The sequence below is a fragment of the Eumetopias jubatus genome, unplaced genomic scaffold (genome assembly GCF_037043125.1).
Source record: "Eumetopias jubatus isolate StellerSeaLion01/CBP00866 unplaced genomic scaffold, mEumJub1_p1.0 scaffold_7, whole genome shotgun sequence".
Taxonomy (NCBI): Eukaryota; Metazoa; Chordata; class Mammalia; order Carnivora; family Otariidae; genus Eumetopias; species Eumetopias jubatus.
This window is the reverse complement of record NW_028274813.1, coordinates 105738426-105760976: the sequence shown is the minus strand read 5'-3', so window position 1 is coordinate 105760976 and position 22551 is coordinate 105738426. Positions and strand designations below refer to the sequence as shown.

Here is a 22551-nt window from a genome sequence, read left to right as displayed (position 1 = left end):
GGGCAAGTGACTTAGTCTCTCTATGCATCAATTTTACGATTGTAAAGTGAGGATGACAATAGCATCTAACTCATAAGGTATTATGATGATTAAATGAATTTAGAACTGTGTCCCAGTACGCATATGAAAGTACTGTATGTGTTAGCTTGTTACCTGTAAGCATCTTCCAATCCCAGATTTTCTTTAAGAAAATCTGCAACTTGAAGTAGTAGCAGTATTTGTTTAAAATCTTCAAATAGGGGGGCGCCTGGGTGGCTCAGTCAGTTAAGCATCTGCCTTCTGCTCAGGTCATGATCCCAGAGTCCCGGGATTGAGCCCCACATTGGACTCCCTGCCCAGCAGGGAGTCTGCTTCTCTCTCTGCCCCTCACCCCACTTGAGCACTCGCTCTTGCTCTCTCCCAAATAAATAAATAAAATCTTAAAAAAAAATAAAATCTTTAAATAGGTAATTCAAAAAATGGATATTTGACAGTATCTAACTTGTATCCTAAACAAATTATCTGCAGCAATGCAACACCTAATTAGATGACCATTTTTTTGTCAATAGCCATTTATATATAAAATGCCCCATCCTTTCATGCCATCCTTACATATTATTTTGGCTTGGTGATGACAGGTGATAGTTGGAGAGATTATGCTGGAGAAAAAAAGATCATGGTAGCAAACAAGAGTTTACAGGCCTTACGTGGTACTGAGAGTGATGGCAAGAAAGGTTTTTGAATTTCTATGATGTGATGTCCAGCTTAATATCATTTTAGATTTGGTGTGGTATTTGAGCAAGTTTGTGCAGGCTCACAGGACTTCCCGTTTTCCCATTAGTGAATTTTCCATTTATTTTGTGGATGTGTTGGTTTTTGATTCAAAGTAAATTGACAGTGTCATCAGAACCATTTCTAGGTTTTATTAGTTAATCAAGGTGTTCAAGGTAGAGTTACTGCATTGAAACTGAAACCAGAGATAGGAGTTTCTGCTTTTCCTTATCCTGAAACATTGGTCCCAGTATTGTCAGAAAGCATTTATTCTCTCCTAAAAGAAGAAAGAAGAATGTAACATAGTATGAACAGAAATGGACTCCATCTAAACTACGGATTTGAACTCCAGATGATGTGTTTTAGACAAGTTCCTTGACTCTTTGTGCCTCAGTTTCCTCATTCATGAAATAGGAATAAAGTAGTACTTTATTTCATAGGCTTTTTGTGAAGATTCAATGAAATTTTTTTTTTTTTATTTGACAGAGAAGGGTAGAGAGAGAGAGAGTACAAGGAGGGGGAGCGGCAGGCAGAGGGAGAGGGAGAAGCAGGCTCCCTGCTGAGCAGGGAGCTGGATGTAGGACTCAATCCCAGGACCCTGGGAGCATGACCTGAGCCGAAGGCAGACGCTTAACAGTCTGTGCCACCCAGGCACCCCCATTGAATTAATATTTTTAAATAACTTTGGATAGAGTCTGGTACACAGTAAGTGGTTTATAAATGCTAGCTATACATTTGGTTAACTGTGCTTCATCAGTCCTTTTTATGTGTATTTAATGTCTGGGGAAGAATTTTTCTTTTTTTCAGTTGTATTGAAATATAATTGACATTCAGCAAGGAAGAACTTTTTTATTTTTATTTTTGCCCAGTGTTTAAGCTCCTCCTAAATTCTTTTAAGAAATATTAAGCAATGGGTTGTGGTTTATATCTATTTATAATCTTTGTTTCCATCAACTATAAGGTAGTAAAAGCAAATTTAGTTCTTTGGAGCAGATGTACAAGGACTTCTTACCTTTCAGAAAATTTAAAATAGACATGCAATATAGGAAACTTATGTTCATGTCTGTCTAATGTGTATATAAAGAATCAGGAAGTGGTTAGGATTAAATTATTGATGTGTTGATAATACCCAGCCATAGTTATGTAGCTGACTCTTGTTTTTGAAGATTAGGTAGCTTGAATGAAAGTCATCTACTAGGTTTCTAAGCCAGGGAAACAAAGAAAAACCAATCTAATGGATATGATATGTGTGTTGAATCTTTCCTCAAATTCCTACATGATTTTTGTACCAGGCTTACGGCTTTGGCCTCAAAAGGAATATCCCCCACCCTCCCATTAAGCTTATAGAAAGAGTTTTAACTTTGGACTGTAAGCCTTAAATGATTTGAACTTTGATTGATTTAAAGGAGAAGCATATTTTAGAGCCAAAAGAGAACTTAAAAGTACTCAGGTGGTTCAAAAATGCTAGTCAGGGTGCTCTGATTCACAAGCTAGCTTTTTGGCAAATTTGGGACCATCTCCTCAGTTTTTTTTTTTTTTAATATTTTATTTATTTATTTATTTGAGAGAGAGAATGAGATAGAGCATGAGAGGGGGGAGGGTCAGAGGGAGAAGCAGACTCCCTGCTCAGCAGGGAGCCCGATGTGGGACTCAATCCTGGGACTCCAGGATCATGACCTGAGCCAAAGGCAGTCACTTAACCAACTAAGCCACCCAGACACCCCATCTCCTCAGTTTTTGACTCATTGAGAGTATTAAACTCTTTGCAAATGGTTCTTGTTTTACAACCTTTTAAGAATGTCAGTATTTGATCTAGCAAGGTTATTTAGAAAAATAGAGTTATAGGGATGCCTCGGTGGCTCAGTCAGCTAACCGTGTGCCTTCAGCTCAGGTCATGATCCCAGGGTCTTGCGATCGAGTCCTGCATTGGGCTCCTTGCTCACCAGGGAGCCTGCTTCTCCCTCTGCCTGCCGCTCCCCCTGCTTGTGTGTCCTCTCTCTCTCTCCCTACCTGACAAGTAAATAAATAAAACCTTTTTTTTAAAAAAGTAGAGTTACTAACTAAGCAAGTAATTAAATCATGTACCTAATCCCCCCCCCAAAAAAGGTATCTGAAAGTATGTTTTTGTCATGTAAACCACAATATGGGTACTTTATTTATAAGTTAAACATTTAAAGTATTTCCAGAACAATGGTTCCTCCTACTTTCTTTTTCACTGAACCTTGTATATAAAAAGCTTCAGAAAACCCTCTTTTAGTTTTGATATCCATGGTTCTTTTCCTCCAGAGCTCCATAACTTTTACTGTTATCTCTAAGTCCCTGTTTTTTATTTTAGAATATTTGTTTTGGTTTCTACCATATCCAATGGTCATGTAGTTCCCTTCTTATCATCACAAAGGTTATCATTGAGGGTTTTTTGTTATCTTTACAAATTGGTTATTAGGAACTGGAGTTGGGGCCTATCGGTAGAAGGTCTTTTATTTATATATTTGTACACACCTCAGAAACTAAACGTCTAGTTTGCCTACATTCATAATATCCACTTGACTTTTATATACATCCTTTTTTTTTTAAGATTTATTTATTTGAGAGAGAGTGTGCACAAGAGGGGTAAGGGGAGAGGGAGAGAGAATCTCAAGCAGACTGTGCTGAGCACGGAGCCTGACATGGGGCTTGATTCCATGACCCTGAGGTCATGACCTGAGCCAAAACCAAGAGTCAGTCACTCAACTGACTAAGCCACCCAGGCGCCCCTATACATCCATTCTTTTGATGCAAAAGTATTAAAACATTTATAAAAATAAAATGCCAACACAGCAATGAGCATAATTGAATGTCCTAAGCACAATTTAACATACTACTTTGCTGGAGACACATGAAAAATGTTTAAGAAAGCAAGAAAAATTTCTAGATGAGGAGTCAACATACTGCATCATTGTTCATAATAACCCCACCCCCAAAAAAGGAAATAATCCAAGTGTCTATCAGTAGAGGAATGATTAAAATAAACGGTGTGGTTCATTTATTAATGAAATAATACCCAGTAGTTCAGATGAAGAAATTAGATCTCTATCAACTTTACTAATTATCCCAAAAACATATTAATGGGTTAAAAAAAGCAAGCCATAAAAGCATATATTCAGCATCTCACCATTTATGTTAAATTAAAAAGTGCACAAAGAATAATATATACTTATAGATGTAGTAGAAAGTTTTTAAATGCATGTGAATGAAATGCACTAACTCCAGTCTAGTAGTTAACTCTGGAGGACAGAAAGGGATGGAAGATGAGGCTTTAGCTAAACCTGTAATTTTTTTGTTTCTTTATGAATTAAAACATTTGAAGCAAATATGTTAAATTATTAAACCTTTGTTAAATCTAAGGGATGAGTATATAGGTGTTTGTTATAGTAGTCTCTTAATAATTAAAAATATTTCTTGGGGCTCCTGGGTGGCTCAGGTAGTTAAGCATCCAGCTCTTGATTTCTGCTCAGGTTTGTGATCTCAGTGTCATGGGATCCAGCCCTGCATCCAGCTCTGTGCTCAGCATGGAGTCTGCTTCAGATTTCCTCTGTCCTTCTCCCTCTGCCCCTCCCTGTGTGCACTCACACGTGCTCGCTCTCTCAAGTAAATAAATAAATAAATAAATAAAATCTTTTAAAAATATTTCTTAAAGTAAATTAATTTTCTCCATATATTTGTCTTCAGTGCTGTGAATTGGTCCCCACACACTGGCTCGTGTGGGTACTCCATCATGTGTGCACAAATACATCCTCTCACATTCATTCAACAAATATTTTTTAAGCATTTCTACATAACAGGCGCTGTTTTCGGTGCTACAGATACAGCAGTGAACAAAACAAAGCCCTTACCATCATAAAACCTATATTCTAGTGGTGGGAAGCAGATAATAAGTAAGAAAATATACAATATGCCACACAGTAGTAAGTGCTATGGAGGAGAAAAAAGCAAGATGGGATGATCAGGGGGACTGGGGAGGGTAGAGGGAAGATTGCTATTGCATAAGATGTTGAAGGAAGGGCTCTCTAATGAAGTGACCTTTGAGTTGAGACCTAAAAGAGGTGAGGAGGGAGTGTGCCGTGTGCATGTATCTGTCACCATCTAATGTCAAGTAGTGAATCTCCCAAGTTAAGTCTCCACTTCAAACCTCTCGCCTTATTTCCATTTGATTCTTCGCTTTGGATGTTTAATAGATGTTTCAAACCTATCACATCTAAAAGTGAACTCCTTTTCTTCACCCCCCAGTCTGCTTTACCCACAGTTTCCCCATCTCAGTTGCGCTGGGACTAGAAATTTGAGACTCCTTTGGGAGAAGCTGTTATAGAAAACAATGGGACTGAATGAATGAGATCATTTACAGTAAGAAAAGGAGAGATCACATTCAATGATCAGGAAAAGAGAGAGGAGGAGACTGAGGAGTGGCCAGAGATTTGGTGGGGAGGTGCCAGGAGAATGTGATGCCTCAAAAGATGAGAACATGTTTCAGGGAGTCGTTAGTAGTATCCAAATCTGCTGAGGTTAAATGAGATGAAGACTAGGAAACAACTGTTAGACTTGGCATCATTAAAGTTGTTCAAGTGTTCTCTTAAGGAAGGGTGGGATTAACACCTGATTGGGAATGGGTTCCGGAGCGAATGGGAAACAAGGAAGTGGATATAGCAAATTCTAACTCTTCAGTTTTGGTATAAAGAGCTGGAGAAAGATCTGGCAATATTGGAAAGAGGTTGTGGAATCTAAAGACCGGTATACCCATGAGTAGATATTTCTTGATCATTTCTGCCCAAAGTTTGGAGTTAGAATAAAATCTAAATTGTTATGGCTTAGTTATTTTAAAGGGTCATATTATTGCTGTTACAAGGGGCAAGCAACATTAAATATCACTTCTGAGAGAAAAGTAGGCAAAAACTGCAATAAAATACTGGTAAAATAACCAACTAAAAATACCTAACAGAAATCTGTTACTACATCTTAGATAATATATACTGGAGATATCAAAGAGATGCCATTTTATTAAGTTACTACCTTTTAAAATGAAATTATATTTCCTTTTTTTTAATTCAGTGGGGATCTGCAGTATACTTATGTTATAAAAAATCAGTGGCAAAGACTAACACTATATCCTACAAAGCTGGTAAGTATAATTTTTCATGGAATACTTAATATAGATATGTATTATGAGGGCCAGTAAAATTTAAGGAAAAAACCCCTGTCTTACGATGTGTTAGTGTCAGGACTGGGACCACAACCCATGTCTTTTTTTTTTTTCCTGTTTTATCTTATCTTTACATTTATTGGGTACTTAATGGAAGATTGATTTTAAAAAGGAGCTGCCCTAACCATGACAAGTATTCCAAAAAATTAGTATATTCGTGTGCTTCAAGGTAGTGTGACCACAAACTGAAATTTTAGGATTGTGTTTGTATTTGTGTATGTTTCTTCAGAATAATCTTTTCTTGTTTGTCTTACTTAGCTTTCATGGATGAAGCTTGATAAATATTAATTAGTTATTATGAATAGTTATAATGTTTGAGGATTAAAATCTTAGATGTATCCTACTGAAGCATTCAGTTATTTGATGAACATATATGTAATGTAATGTTACTAAATATGTTAAATAATAAGGCATTTTAGCATCATTCATATTATGAGCACCTAAGTTCAAGAGCTGATGACCTAATATTTAAAATTGTTTTTATAGGTCTAATTTGTAGATATCCTCAAGAAGATTATGAATCTTTCTCACTCCCAGAATCTGTTCCCCTATTTTGTTTACCAATGGGTGCAACTATTGAATGCTGGCCACCAAATAGCAAATACCCTCTCCCTGTATTTTCTACATTTGTGTTAACTGGAGCCTCAGCTGAAAAGGTACTGTGTGTTTTAACTAGTATCAACAAATTTCTTGTATCTTATCAAGTCTTAAGTTTTATATAATGTAAGCAATAGTAGAAATAACTGGTTAAATTGAATCTATTATACATACTTCTTCCACTTGATTAAAATAACTATATACAGAGATAAAGGAAAAGAGAATTTTCATTCTGTCCCATATACCCAATGCTTTTTTGTGAATATGGTGAAAGATTTTCTTCATCATCAAATGATGATCCCTTTACTGCTTCACTTTCTGTGATATAGAAGCTTTGAGAATAATATAAAAGACATTATTAAATATGCAAAGCTATTTGGAATTATAGACTACTATAGTTAGAAAGGACCTTGGAAATCATCTAGTCTAACATCCTCATTTTATAGATTGGGAAATTGAGGTCCAGAGAAATTTAGTGAATTGCCTGAAGCTGGAATATATATTTCCTTATATAAAATTCTGTCTCACTCTCTACTACATAATTATTTTCAGTTACTTTCTTTTTTTTTCTTTTTTAAAGATTTCATTTATTTATTTATTTGACAGAGAGAGAGAGAGCACAAGCAGGGGGAGCTGCAGGCAGAGGGAGAAGCAGACTCCCCACTGAGCAGGGAACCCGATCTGGGGCTCGATCCCAGGACCCTGGGATCATGACCTGGGCCGAAGGCAGACGCTTAACAACTGAGCCACCCAGGCGCCTTTTCAGTAACTTTTTTGTAGAGAATATTGATACAGTTGCTTTCAGTCTTCAGAAAACAAGCTCAGTTTAATTAAAACACGTTTTTTGGCGGGGGGGCACCTGGGTGGCTCAGTTGTTAAGCATCTGCCTTTGGCTCGGGTTATGATCCCAGGGTCCTGGGATCGAGCCCCGCATCAGGCTCCCTGCTACGCTGGAAGCCTGCTTTTCCCTCTCCCACTCTCCCTGCTTGTGTTCCCTCTCTCGCGGTCTCTCTCTCTCTCTGTCAAAATAAATAAAATCTTTAAAAAAAATTTTTTTTAAAAACACCTTTTTTTTCAATAATGATATGTGAGAGTAGCACTGTGTAGTGTGTGTGTGTGTGTGTGTGTGTGTTTTAATGTACTGCAAGAAAGCAACAGTGATGTTTGCTCACTGCTGTGTTCCTGGTACCTGGCACCTTCCCTGGCTCGTAGGCATGTAAATGGCTCATAATGGTCTAGCTCATAATGGCTCATCCATTAAAGATTTAATTATGTGATTTGAATAAATGATGTAAGGTGTATTTATTAAATATATTACTTGTTTTCCAGGTCTATGGTGCTGCTATTCAGTTTTATGAACCATACTCTGAGGAGAATCTCACAGAAAAACAGAGACTTCTTTTGGGTTTAACATCATCAGCAGATGGGAAATCTGATCATTCCAGAACAATTCACACTAATAAGTGCATCTGTCTTCTTTCTCACTGGCCTTTTTTTGATGCATTCAGGAAGTTTTTGACTTTTCTGTATCGTTATTCTATCTCTGGACCTCATGTCCTTCCAATTGAGAAGTAAGTTAGAGAAGCCTTCTTCACTCAAAGTTTGGTAGATCTTTCCATTATGGGTGGTATGTTTGTAATGGTAATTCAGTAAATTTTATGTGGAAACTAGATTTTTTAAGAGTTATTTGAAAAAAAAGTTTAGTTATTTCAATCAGGTCGTATTTCTCTATTATACTTTTATAGTCATGTTACTTTATTTTATTTTTATTTTGTTTTAAAGTTTATTTATGTATTTAGTGATCTCTGCACCCAACATGGGTCTCAAACTCATGACCCCAAGATCCAGAGTTGTGTGCTCTTCTGACTGAGCCAGCCAGGCGCCCCACAGTCATATTTTAAATGATTTTTATCTCTTAACAAAATGAAATGAATGTCTCATTTTTGAAGTTCTTGTGAAGTTTGGAGATCCTATTTGGCAATTTTTAATTAGTTTTGTAATTCTTATTTTTCAAATAATTTGGGTTTATTATGAACTTTTAAAAATATTCCCTACTATTTTTAGATATCATGAATTTAAAGAAAAATTAGATAAACACATTCTTTATTCTTTTTAAAATTTCTGTGATTCACTTTTTTTTTTTTTTGAAAGTTTTTATTTATTTATTTGACAGAGAGTGAGAGAGCACAAGCAGGGGAAGCAGCAGGCAGAGGGAGAGGGAGAAGCACGCTCCCCGCTGAACAGAGAGCCCGATGTGGGGCTCGATCCCAGGACCCTGGGATCATGACTTGAGCTGAAGGCAGCCGCTTAACCGACTAAGCCACCCAGGCGCCCCTCAGTGATTTACTTTAAAATCACTAAAACTGAATAACGTTTTATGCAGTAAAATTTGTTGCAAGTGAGATCTAAATATCTTCTTGTCTATTTGACTATTGTTTATTTTATACCATCTGTTACTTAAACTCTTTTGTATTCTTAAGCAGAATTCTCTGACCCCCGTGACATTTGGGAAGTGAATTATCATAAGAACATTCAGTGTACAATATTACTCTAATTTTTTCTTATATATATATTTTTTTACTCTCCTCTCAGTATTCTACTCTAGCAGTTAGCAGATTTTTTGGTCTCAGAACCCTTTTATACTCTTAAAAAATGAGGACCCCCAAAGAGCTTTTCTTCATGTGTTTTATCTGCCAATATTTACTACAATAGAAATTAAAATGGAGAAAATATTTAATAATATACCAAAATAATTACAGGTTAACAAGTATCTTTTTTTGAAAAATAACTTCTCAAAAAAAATTAGTGAGAAGAGTAACATTGTCTGACATTTTTGCAAATCTCTAGTGTCTGGCCTAACTGAACACATCAAGGTTCTCATACACGCTTCTGCATTCAGTCTATCACAATATGTTGTTTGGGTGAAATTGTTTGGGTGAAAGTATATGAAAAAAACCTGGCCTCACACAAGTATGTAGGTGGAAAAGGGAGAACATTTGAAAAGCCTTTTAAGATTATTGTGTGGATTTTCTGTTTTGATATTGCACCAAAACTTGACAAAAGGTTTTTCACAGTGTGCAATCTAAAACCTTAGTAATGAACTTTCTCTGTTGGTTTTCCTCACTCTAGGTGGAACTTTTACACACATAGGATTTTTGCATCATCATACACTGGTTGTTTGGAAAATACTGGTTCATGGAGTTAACGTAGATAAATTTTATTATCAATGTAAAAAAATCACATTTGTTAATATCACCACCTATTTCATCAGAAAAATTTTTTTAGTATTGAGAAGTTATCAAGTACATGGTGACAAAATTCTGATTTTCACTTAAAATTTAATTTGTTTATTGAATTAAAATTGAAGTTAATTATGGGCAATAATACTATGAGTTATTTTTCTTTTTCTTTTTTTCTTTAAAGATTTTATTTTTAAGTAATCTCTACACCCAACGTGGGGGACAAACTCACAACCCCGAGATCAAGAGTCACACTTTCCACCAACTGAGCCAGCCAGACACCCCTATGAGTTATTTTTCGTGAAGCAATAGGTCACCTTATTCATTTCTATATAGGAGATACTTGCTGGCTACCCAACATTGGATAACCTTAATTTGTCACTTGTTCTTCCAAGGAAAAATGACATTCTGTGAGAAGAACAAAATAAGAATTAGGTTCTTTGGTACTGTCCCTATAACATATTATACATTATCTCCTTAGGGAGAGGTAAAAGTTAAAATGGCTTTTGAGACATTGATGACATAAACATTGTTGAATGTGAGGAACTGTTAATATGAAAAGTTATTGGATTTAGGTAGAAGCAACTTTAATGTGACAAATGATTTCTGGTGTTATTTGTTCACTTGTTTTTGTAGTAGCAGGGATTTCGAAATTGTAAGTACACAGAGCATTTGACTCAACTCGGACTTGTGGTGACACGTTGACCTTTATAGTATATGGTATTCACTTTGGAATCAATTGGGTTCTTGTCTGTTTGTTTTTAAGGCATATTTCTCATTTTATGCATAAAGTTCCTTTTCCATCTCCTCAGAGACCACGGATTTTAGTTCAGGTATGATTTTCTTGATATAAGTGCCCTATTAAATCATTATTTTGGCTCTGTCAAAATGTACCATAAGAATAACAATTTTAAATGGAGGGAAAGAACAATGTGGTCAAAAGAATCAGATAGTAGTTCATGTTGGAGTTTGGGCCCTTAGTGTTTTATTAACTGCCTCCCAGGCAGACATCTAATGTTTCCCCTTAGGTAAAAGGTTGAAGAGTTAAAGTAGTTGGCAGTAGACATTTTGAACATACAAAAAGGGACTTCTTTCCCCCAAATTTGTTTTAAGTATTTGAAAGTTTGTCTTTGCCTTTGGCATTTATTCCCGAAGTTTATTAGAATAGATATAAGGAAAAGGTGTATGTTTTTTTATGTATTATGCAGGAAGGGAAGGTGCATATCTTTGTGATGGGAAAGTTCAAAATGAACATAAATTATTTTCCCTATATCTTGTCCCAATTGACTGTATCTTTTCTCTTTTGTTTACATTTCTTTTTTGTTTGTGCTCTTGATCTCTAAGATGTCTGCCTATTTAATCACCATTTACAAAGTGATTTATATAAAGAAAATATTTTTATGTATTATCACTATATATGCCTTATTGTATTTATCACAGCCCTTAATGGGGGTGGGGTATCATTCAAAATTAGAAGTATTTGGCAAATAGGTATTTACAAATTTGTGGAAATATGCATAAATATGCATAAATTTAAGTATGTAGATAAAACAATTGCACTATTATATTGATACAGATTAAAAAATCTAGAAAAAATATCATTTTTAATAATCTTTATAATCAGTCTGTATTATCCACATGTTTTCTTGGTATTTAGTGCCAGAATATATATATATATATATATATAGCAAATTCAGTTTGAATACACATAAAAGATTTCTTTTATGTTGTTGGCAATTTTTTTCTATTGAGGACCAAACAGTAAATATTTTAGTCTTTATAGGCCATGCCATCTCTGTCAAAACTACTCGGCTTTTATTGTGCAAAAACAGCTATAGATCATACCCAAATGAATGAGCATGGCTAGTGTTCTAATAAAACTTTATTTATAAAAACAGGTGGCCTGTGGATTTGCCCTGGAGACCATAGGTTTGCTAACCCTGATTTTGTGGTATTAAATGAATAATTTAGTCTTTCAATAAAATTTTATTAAAGTGGCATCAGGGGAAAAGAGAATTCAGAGTAGGAAGTTAGTAGTTAGAAGAGATCAGTGGTTAGGACGTGCTTTTCAGGATCTCACTAAGTGATATAAACAGTTCCTATACTGGTTAATGCATATATTGAAACTTCATGAACATCATAATTAGCCTATATATATATATATATATATATTATTTTTTACCAGAAAGTAGTGTTTTAAAGCTCATCTTTATGTTTCAAACACTTTATTGTAAATTTTCTTCCAGTTATCACCACATGATAATCTGATTCTCAGTCAACCTGTTTCTTCACCTCTTCCACTAAGGCAAGTAGAAGTTCATTTCTACTTAGTTTCTCCAAATCCAGTGTGAGCTAAAGTGACATTCAAATACTTTCTCTTTCCTAGGTAAAATTTCAAATATTGATGGAAATACTTCTCATTTAACTGTTTCTTACCTAAATTCCTTTTACTTAAAGGAAAAAGGAAAACCTTTACAATAGTTTGGTATTTTGTGTATCCATTTATTATCAAGTACTTACTATTACATAAGTAGGTGTATATAGAGAGTTTGAGTATGAAAACAATTATTTTTAGCTTTAAATACCCTCTGAAGAGCATTCAAATGCAATTAATTTTAAATTTAACACACAAATTAAAAGATACTCCTAAATACTAACCGTGAATAAAACAAGGTAGTTCATCACTTAGAAGTTAAGAGAAATTATGAAATATGTTTTTTCTAAAGTATCACTTCTTGAAATGTAATTAGCTATGTAATTTTCTAGCAGAGAAATAGTTACAATATAATTAAGTTATTTTGTAGCACATACCTAAGGGAGACCAGCTACCATCTTTGACATTAATTTTGTAAGAATTGCAGATTATTTCATCACTAGGTCTTGGTCCAGAGTGACCAGTGTTTTCCTAACCTTTGTTTGAGCTGAAAATAAACTAGAAATACTGACTGAGACTATGTATGAAATGATCCTAAACTACCCAAGAGGCTTTTTTTTTTTTTGGTAACAACTTTATTGATATAATTCACATGCTGTACAATTCACCCAGTTAAATTGTACAATTCAGTGGTAGAGATATAGAGAGATCATTGTAATCAATTTTAGACCATTTACGTCACTCTAAAAGAGAAATCCTGTGCCTTTTAGCAGTTACCCCGCCCCCCCCATTTCTCCCATTTCTACACACACACACACACACACACACACACACACACACACACACACACACACGCTCCCCAGCCCAGGGCAACCATGAATCTACTTTCTGTCTCTACAGATTTGCCCAGATTTGCCTGTTCTGGATATTTCATATAAATGGAATCATATAATATGTGACCTTTTGGGTTTGGCTTCTTTACTTAATAATAGTGTGTCCAAAGTTCATCCATGTTGTATCATCATTACTTTATTCCTTTCTGTTTCCAACAAATATTCCATTATATGGATAGACCACATTTTATTTGTTCATTTATCAGTTGATGGACATTTGGCTTGTTTCTACTTTTTGACTACAATAAATAATGTTGCTCTGAACATGCACAAGTTTTTTGTGGACATGTTTCCATTTCTCCAAAAAACTTGTTAATAGTTTTGCTTTATTTAAAAAAAGTTAATTCTGGTGAAGCCAGTTATTTAGCATTGTTAAGACAACATACTGATTGGCTTACTGCATTACTTACTTTGTCAGTTCAGTATTTTGTTACCACACAGAATGTCTCAGTTTGGGTTATTAATTTGCTTTGTATGTATATACCATCACTTGACTTGGTAGCTCTTGATTTCATATTACTATTATCATTACATTACTAAAGATAATCTATTTGTAAATCCAAATTTTAATATGTATATTTACCTTAAGGGAAGTAGACCTGTAAGTCATGTATTTTTTTCTGATAATTACCATAAAAGATGAGCAATTAAAAAACAAACTTCCATTGAACAAATTTGCTTTCAACCAAAGCATCCCTCTTATAGATTGAATCCTTTATTTGGACATTATCTACATAGCAGATCTTTTTCTGAAAAGAAAAATGACTTTTCATTTTCCATATTGAATACAATGCAGAAAAATCGAATAATTTTGAAACTTCAGAAAACTTAATTGTTTTTGTAACATGTTTCTGATGAGTGTTTTCCACACATAAGGGCAGCAGTCACATTTAAAGTTGAATAAATAATATAATCCTACCCTGATCATGACCTTTTTTCATTATTTTGGATAATGAGGCATTTGAATATTTTTAATTGTATTTTTTTTTTTTTTTTGGATTGACAGTGGTGGCAAGTTTTCAACACTACTTCAAAATTTAGGCCCTGAAAATGCTGTCACACTACTGGTTTTTGCAGTAACAGAACATAAGATTCTCATCCATTCCTTACGGCCTTCCGTGCTTACTAGTGTGACAGAAGCATTAGTGTCTGTGAGTATCAGAGTTCTTACTGGCAATCAATTTCGTTTTAAACCTAATTCATTTAATTTAAAGCTACTTTAAGACTTAGCTAAAATTCAGAGAGTAATGAATTTTTATGTTGTGAAAAAATGTTAATTTTCTGACCATTAATATTAGTTATAATTATTTAATTTGTTGTCAAATGTTAGACTTTAGGTATGAATATTTAAAAGACAGTTTTATGTGTATGCTGATAAATTATGCTTCAGTGTCAAACACTTGAATATTTTCCTATCTTTTGTTTATCCAAGATGATTTTCCCTTTCCACTGGCCATGCCCGTATGTTCCTCTCTGCCCACTGGCTTTAGCAGATGTCTTGAGTGCACCATGTCCATTCATAGTAGGAATTGACTCAAGATATTTTGATCTCTATGACCCTCCACCAGATGTTAGTTGTGTTGACCTAGATACCAACACCATTTCTCAGTAAGTACATTTTAGTGATTCTATACCCAATAATTTACAACTTCATAGTATATGTATGTAATTGTATATTTTATGAATGCTAATTAGAAATTCCTTTGAGCTGTATTGTTTTTATATTTGGGGTTATTACCATTTTGAATCAACTCGTACTATTCTTTTTTTTTTAAGATTTTATTTATTTTAGAGAGAGAGAATGAGAGTGCGAGAGCTGAGGAAGGGGCAGAAGGAGAGGGAGACTCCATGCTGAGCGCAGAGCCCAACATGGAGCTCGATCTCACCACCCTGAGATCGTGACCTGAACCAAAATCAAGAGTCAGATGCTTAACCAACTGAGCCACCCAGACACCCCCAACTTGTACTGTTCAGTGGGATAAATTTAGGGTATTAGAGAGGTTTTACTGTAAAGAAAATATATATTTAATCCTCAGATCTTTAAATATTTAAGAAGCATTATTATAATCTTAAAAATTTGGCAGAAGGGAAATTGAGGTTAGAAATAGAAAAATTTATTTTCCATTTTCCAGATGAGTGGGGGTGAAATCACAAATTGAATTTTAATACTTGGTATTTCAATTCTATTTCTAGTCTTGTGTAATACTATTAGAATGCTAATACTTCAAAAAAATTTATATACTGCTTTAAAATTTCTAAATAACTTTTAAATTATACATGATTTTATCACCTTTATACTTGAGGAATATTAGGACTTTATAAGTTTCCCTCTCTTTTTATTGTAATAATATTTAAGTTGTAGCTACTGGAGCTATAAAAAACTTAGTTTTTTTTTTAATTCAGTTCTCTTGTACTGTTTATTTTCAAGTTAATCATACTTAAGCTATTCAGGGAAGAGGAAATTGATCCAATGACCACATTGCATTCATAGGACATACTTAAAATAAGTCTATCAGTAAAGCCCAAAAGCTGGTACACCTTTTACAACTTAAATATGTGTATATGCAATAGATGTTTCTCCATTTTTAATAAGCATATTTCATATTAAAGCCTTTCGATTTAATACTATAATCTTATATTAATTCTAATCTTGTCATATGTCAAAACCTCAAGTGCCTAAACCACTAGAAGAAATGGTTTTCTGTTACAGAAAAAATAATATATAATATAAAAAATATATAAAATGATAAATGATATATTATAGCAAAAGAATACTTTTCTTTTATAAAGCATATATGCTGTCAAAAAGCTTTTTTTCAGACAACACTTAACCAAGAAAATATGGGATATACTTTGTGCATAAAAGCCATTTTATATATGGGGTTTACAGAATCAAAGATTCTTTACCAGGACCATGTCATTCATTACCAGGAATATTTAATTCTTTAAATGTTAAAGTAATATCTCTTTTCTTTGCCAGTTGTTACATGACACAATGCTTTTAAAAATTGAAATTAAGGGTGGTGAATTAGTATATACTGTATTTATTATGGTAATAAATTACATTACCCTCTTTTTATACTTTCCAGTTTGTTAAAAGAATTTTTTTAATTTTATGTTTTTGTTTTGATCACCGATGAGTTAATCAAAGAAAACATGAGTCATTTGCACTCCTCAGTAGTCTTCCTTCTTGTTATTATCGCCCACAGAAGGACTAAACTAGTGAACTAACAGCTTTCCACTTTCCTTCATCCAGAATTTCTGGAACCTCAATCTGAAATTTGAAAGAAAAACAAGTTCTGAATATGCAATTTGGGTTTCTTTTTCCCTCTCTTAGATACATAGAATACAGAGTATGTTATGCATGTCAATAAATTTTTGAAGAAAGGGAAATTAATATCTGGTATGTACTAGGCATAAAGATGTATGCATCGCCTATGTTGTCTCATCTTATTCTTTGTATTTTGTGAGGTAGTTTTTATTAACCCCTCTAACAGGTAAGGAAACCAGAGCTTAGATTTTTAAGTAATTTATCAGAAGGCACATACTGCCAGCTGGATTTTGAAACCATCACTGTCCAGCTCCAAACCCAATACCTCTGCTATTTATGTAATAGTAATCTTGTAAATGGAAATCACTGTGAATAAAAATGCAGAAGGCCATCATAGAGGCAAACTCAGGTACTGAATAAGACTCTCCTACCCAGCCAAGTTTTAGAGTGAAGACATCAAGGGCAAGAGGAGGAAGTTAGTGAATAAATTACAGAAATTAGAGGTAATGCACAGATACCAAGATTCTCTTCATTTATGCTGCAGACATATCTTGAACTCCCTTTTTTGCTAGGCACCGAGAATAAAAAGGCAAACCAAGTACACTCCTTTCTCCTGTTGCTCATAATCTAGTTTTATAAGGCAGACATGCACAAAGTGAATGATAAGGTATAGTGGGAGTGTGTGTTGCAAAGTTTTACCAAGAAAAAATAATGTAAAAAGTGTTCTACATTGTCTTCTCACTGTAATGCAGGATTCTGTGCTCCTGGTCACATTATAAATGAAATATAACCTTCGCTGTAGGACATCTGCAATTGACCCTGTCCTCTCTGTATTTTTTCCTCATTTGTGGAAAAATAGGGTAGATTCTAAGACATTGGTTCTTTGTCAACCTGAGCTTTCCCCATCCGTTCTTTTTTCTTTGTTTAGTTTCCAACGTGATAATTTTGCCCTTTTTGTTCTGTGGGAAGTACAGGGAAAATAAAAAAAAAAATTTCAACTTCCACTGCACACCTGGACTTTATTACTGTCTTTAGAACATGAGTGATTTACTTTTCTTCTTTTTCTCTCCATTTTTCAAGTTTTCTAAAAAAAAAAAAAAGTATTCATGGCTTTTAAAGTACAAAAAAAAGATTTACTAAATAAAGAATGGAGGAGCGCCTGGGTGGCTCAGTCATTAAGCCTCTGCCTTCAGCTCAGGTCATGATCCCAGGGTCCTGGGATCGAGCCCCGCATCGGGCTCCCTGCTTGGCAGGAAGCTTGCTTCACCCTCTCCCACTCCCCCTGCTTGTGTTCCCTCTCTCGCTGTGTCTCTCTCTGTCAAATAAATAAAATCTTTAAAAAAAAAAAAAAGAAATGTAATCAACAAAGCTATAGTTAAGTCCAAAAGCTTTATGGTGTTTTATCACTGTGTTCTTTTCTTCTCTTACCCCATGTATGGTTTGAAGAATGGCCATATTACAGTAATTGTAATAAATGAGAGTATAGGAGTTTGTCTTTGAAACAAAGCTACCACTTTCAAGCAAATACCCTCTTTTATAGTTATAAAAGTGTTTTGGAATGTTATCCTTTATCCAAATAATTTAATATTATAGATTAGTTCTTTTCTGAAACAAAAACAAATTTTACTTTTACTTGTAGGAAACTAAGAAACTCAGTATTTAAATATACCAGGAATTTTGATAAGCTTTCTGGATATCAGTTCATTTTTTCTATATGAGTTCAAGTTTTCCATAGTGCTTTTTCTTAGAGTCTATAAGAAAGAAACCTCCACTTGGTAAGATTGTCCCAATATTTAGATATCTAAAGTCTCTTAAATGAGGTTTTGAGTAATGACCACCATATCGTTTGTAGTGATTATTATGATTCCAATGCAAGTGGAATTTACTCAGTACCAACATAATTATAAATTTTTTTAAAATTTTTTTAAAGTATTTTATTTATTCATTTGACAGAGAGAGAGCATGAGCAGGGGGGAGGCAGGCAGAGGGAGAGGGAGAAGCAGGCTCCCCGCTGAGCAGGGAGCCTCATGTGGGGCTCCATACCAGGACCCCAGGATCATGACCTAGCTGAAGGCAGACACTTAACCAACTGAGCCACCCAGGCACCCCCATAATTATAAATTTTTGAGCTATATTTAATACACGGTTCTTCCCTCGTGTAAATTAATTTTTAAATATTCGGCATTCTAACTTACCCCTGTAGTATTTTTCTCCTATTAATTAGAATATTTTGTATGTGTTTTATTTTTTGTTCAATGAATCTCTCTTTTCCCTTTTTTATATATAGCAAAAAAAAGTCCATCTAACAAATATATTGTTGTTGTCATTTAATCTCAGAACTGGTGACAAGAAAAATGTAGCCTGGAAGATACTTCCAAAGAAACCATGTAAAAATCTGATGAACACACTGAATAATTTGCACCAGCAGTTGGCAAAATGTAAGTATATAACTTAATTAAAGGAAGTAATTTAATATGAAAAAGGACTCCAATTACTCTTCTTTACTTGTAAAAGGATACTGTTTATTTTATCTGAGGGAAATGTTCTTATAATCTTAAGGGTAAGTGAACATTAAAGCAAAATTTGTTAGAAGCTGAATAGGAAATTTATAAAATTTACATTTTATATCTACTACATTTTCATAGAACCATTTTAGAATAATAAAATTCAAAAAGTGGTTAAGGTGATTGTTTTCTTTAATTTTACCATTATTGAAATACCAGGGAAAAAATAAGAGTTTCCTCTTGTATATTTTCTTCATACATAGAAGTTTTGTTTTGAAAATTTAAGACAGATGGTTTAAATTAGAAAATGCTGATGATTTTAGTGGGGTGAGAGTTGGGTCATATGCTTTTCACCTTCCATGGATCTTAATGCTATGCTTACCTCAAATAATTTGAAAATAGAAGCTTGCCATATGCACTAGGAAATTAATCAAAATGAAAATTGATTAAGATGTGGAATACTTTAGAAAAAGCTTATATAAGAATACCTTGTCAGTGATCCAGAGATACAGATAAGAAGAATTAAACCTTCATTTATTTAATCCTCTTGGTACTTATAACAATGGCTCATTCAGGGCCCATAAATTAATACTTATTGTATGAAAAATGGCCAGTGATGGTGTAGCAATATTTGAGGTTCTCAATTATGTGTTTATCATTTATCTAATCTTATTGGTATTTTATAACAATGGCTCATTCAGCGCCCATAATTTAATACTTACTAAATTATTGTGTGAAAAAATGGTCAGTAATGGTACAGCAATATTTGAGGTTCTTGTTTATGTATTAGGTGAAATGTAAACATAGGAAGGGGCCTACATCCTTGAGGGTTCAAAGTGCCTGTATAGTTGGAAATAGCATGGAAGAAGACAGTGTTTCCAAAGTAAACCTTACAATAAGCAGATAATTTGGAAGCAGCTCGTAAGGACTGGGATATGAAACCAGTGACGTCAAATAGAACAACATTTTATCTTATGGAACAAATAAGTTATGTATAGAATTTTACTTAAGCTAACTACTTAATTGCTTTCTAACAAGGCATGTACTTCTTTTAAATGGCTGAGAAGTCCAGCAGCTTTTGTAGCAATATTTAAAATATTATTAAAATCAATGAACTAGCCCATCCAGCTCAACTGAAGGGCAGAAACTTAAAACTATAAACTTTTAAACAGTACTGATAGTTAAGGATTGTGTAATACTTTACAGCTTCAGAACACTTTCACATACTTAAGTTGAGGGAGGTAAAATAGCTTGTCAGAGATCATACAGTTAACAAGGTTAAGTTAGGATTAAAATCTAGGCCTTCTGTATCAATGCCCACATTCTTCCTAGTACTGTTACTTTTTTAGACAATAAGAACTCCAGAAAAAAACTAAGATGATTGATTGTTCCTCATATTTTAAAATTTTTTTTAATTTTGAAACAATCACAAACATTTTCCCTGACTTTTGAGAATAGATGCCCATCACCTCCAAATGGAATATATTTCCTACCAAAAAATATGTTCTCCTGCATCGGTACAATATAACCATGAAAATCAGGAAATTAACATTGAGCATTACTGCCATCTTTATCCACAGACCAGATTCTAGTTTTGTCAGTTATGATAATAACATTCTTTATAGCAAAATAATCCATTTCCAAATCAGATGTTATAACTTAGTTTCAAGTCTCTTTAATCTCCTTTTCTCCAAACAGTTCCTTGATTTTTTCCTTCTTTTTCTTGATACTTTTGAAGATGATACTTACTGTCATAGAATGGTCCATGATGGGACCAAGGGTCCCATCCCTCTCTTACATCCCAAACAGAGATGTAACTGCTGTTTTGAGAAAAGCCAAATACATGGACAGAGAGTATGCCATGAGCATAGAGCATGCAACACATTGGGAGGGAAAAAGCAAGGTCCAAACCCTTGTCTGAGTATCCTCATGATAAATACAGGTCATACATCTATCGCAGAAGTGACACCATGTTCCTTTCCTAGCATCCTTACCAGATCAGGCACTACTTCAATTTGTCTCATAATTGACAAAGATGTTCACTTTGTGCACTTGATTAAGGTGGCATCTACCAGACCTCTCTATTGTGAATTTATTATTTTACTACCTAAGGACTTTAGCATTGAATTGTTCAGGAAGAGGAAGAGCTGTTTTTCACATTCTAAGCCTTGCGTGCTTTTCCTGTAGGCACTTATATTTTTTAAAAGGGAGGGTGGGTGGGCAGAGATAGGGATAATGCATTTAACCCTGTATCCTGCTGATATGGTTGCTATGATTTTCATTTATTAGTTTATATATAGTTACTTCAGAACATGAATTTTTTTGATGGTAGATAAACAGGAATAATTCTATATTTACTTGGGTTAAAATACATGCAGCAGAGCCTAAAAAATGTTGTAGCAAGCTTTGCTAGGGTTTACCTATTATGAAGTTGTATAAACACAGAGTTGAGGTAGCTTGAGCTCTTTTGAAAACAACACATTTATTTCTTTCAGTTGACATACAGGACTGTGTAAGTTTAAGGTATATAGCATAATGACTTGACTTACATATATAACAAATTTATATTGCTATCATTATGAACATTGGTTTCAAGAGTTTGGAGAAAACACTAACACTGATTTTCTTCACAGTGCAGCAGAGACCAAGAGATGATGGACTAATGGACTTAGCAATGAATGACTATGATTTTAATTCTGGAAAGAGGTTGCACATGATAGATTTGGAAATCCAAGAGGCGTTTCTGTGTTTCATGGCCTCTATTTTAAAAGGTTATAGATCATACTTAAGACCAATAACACAAGCCCCGTCTGAGACAGCCACAGATGCATCCTCTCTTTTTGCCCTACAAGGTAAGTGATTGTATAGTTTTATAGTTTTCATATTATTGAGTTTAACCTTATGATGATTCAGTTGTTTCCTGTGTTAATTAATAGCTCAGGTTTATCAAAATACATACCTATTTTGGAAATATGTGAAGATCAACTTTGTTAGTAATCCATCTCCACAAAACTAGTTATTTCTCGGGCATATTAGTTATAATTCCATTAGCTAAATATTTGAAAAGCACAGAGCTTCCTAACCATGTAGGAATGTTGTATCACAGATGTGTTGAGATATTGATATTTTTAGCTTTCAGAGCAGCTAGGCAATGTTGGACACTCAGAGGAGCCCCTGGGATGGTCGCTTCCAGGCATGAGCAGCCTCATTCATTTTACTTCAGTGTGCTTTATAAATACTACTTTCTGTTAGTTCCCCAAAGCAAAAGAAGTAGGAGAGCCCCGGAGTGCAGTTTCTGTCATAATACATATTTATCTTTCTTTTGTGGTATATAACATTTGCAAGAGAAATTCATTTAATATGCATATATTGAGTTCCTTTAAATACTAGGTATATAGTGGTATGCAAAAGGGACATGGTCACAAAAAAAGAGAGAGAAAGACATGGTCACTTCTCCCATTGAGCTTATAGTCAAGAAGATAAGCAATTTGAAAATAATATGAATGAACACTTTATTTCACAACTTCAGATCACAGAAAGCCCTTCTGAGGAATTTAGGTCTGAGCCATGATCTCAGGAATGAGTAGAAATTAGCCAGGCAAAAGAAAAGTAGGAGATGGTTTTAAGCAGAGAGAAGAGTTGGAAATAATTTGAGCATATGGGCCCAAAAGAAGGCCCAAATGTAGTGTA

At 34.2% G+C, this 22551-nt stretch overlaps 1 protein-coding gene across 10 annotated transcripts in view; it reads left to right on the top strand.

Moving 5' to 3' along the window:
- DENND4A (DENN domain containing 4A) overlaps positions 1-22551 on the top strand; it is a 143911-nt gene that overhangs the window by 63307 nt on the left and 58053 nt on the right. For all 10 annotated transcript variants that reach the window (XM_088024868.1, XM_028099953.2, XM_028099952.2 and 7 more), the window contains exons 5-13: positions 5833-5902; positions 6470-6639; positions 7910-8151; positions 10586-10652; positions 12066-12124; positions 14093-14237; positions 14519-14694; positions 18695-18795; positions 21495-21713. In XM_088024868.1, the coding sequence (XP_087880994.1) occupies positions 5833-5902; positions 6470-6639; positions 7910-8151; positions 10586-10652; positions 12066-12124; positions 14093-14237; positions 14519-14694; positions 18695-18795; positions 21495-21713 (1249 nt within the window). The remainder of the gene's footprint in view (positions 1-5832; positions 5903-6469; positions 6640-7909; positions 8152-10585; positions 10653-12065; positions 12125-14092; positions 14238-14518; positions 14695-18694; positions 18796-21494; positions 21714-22551) is intronic.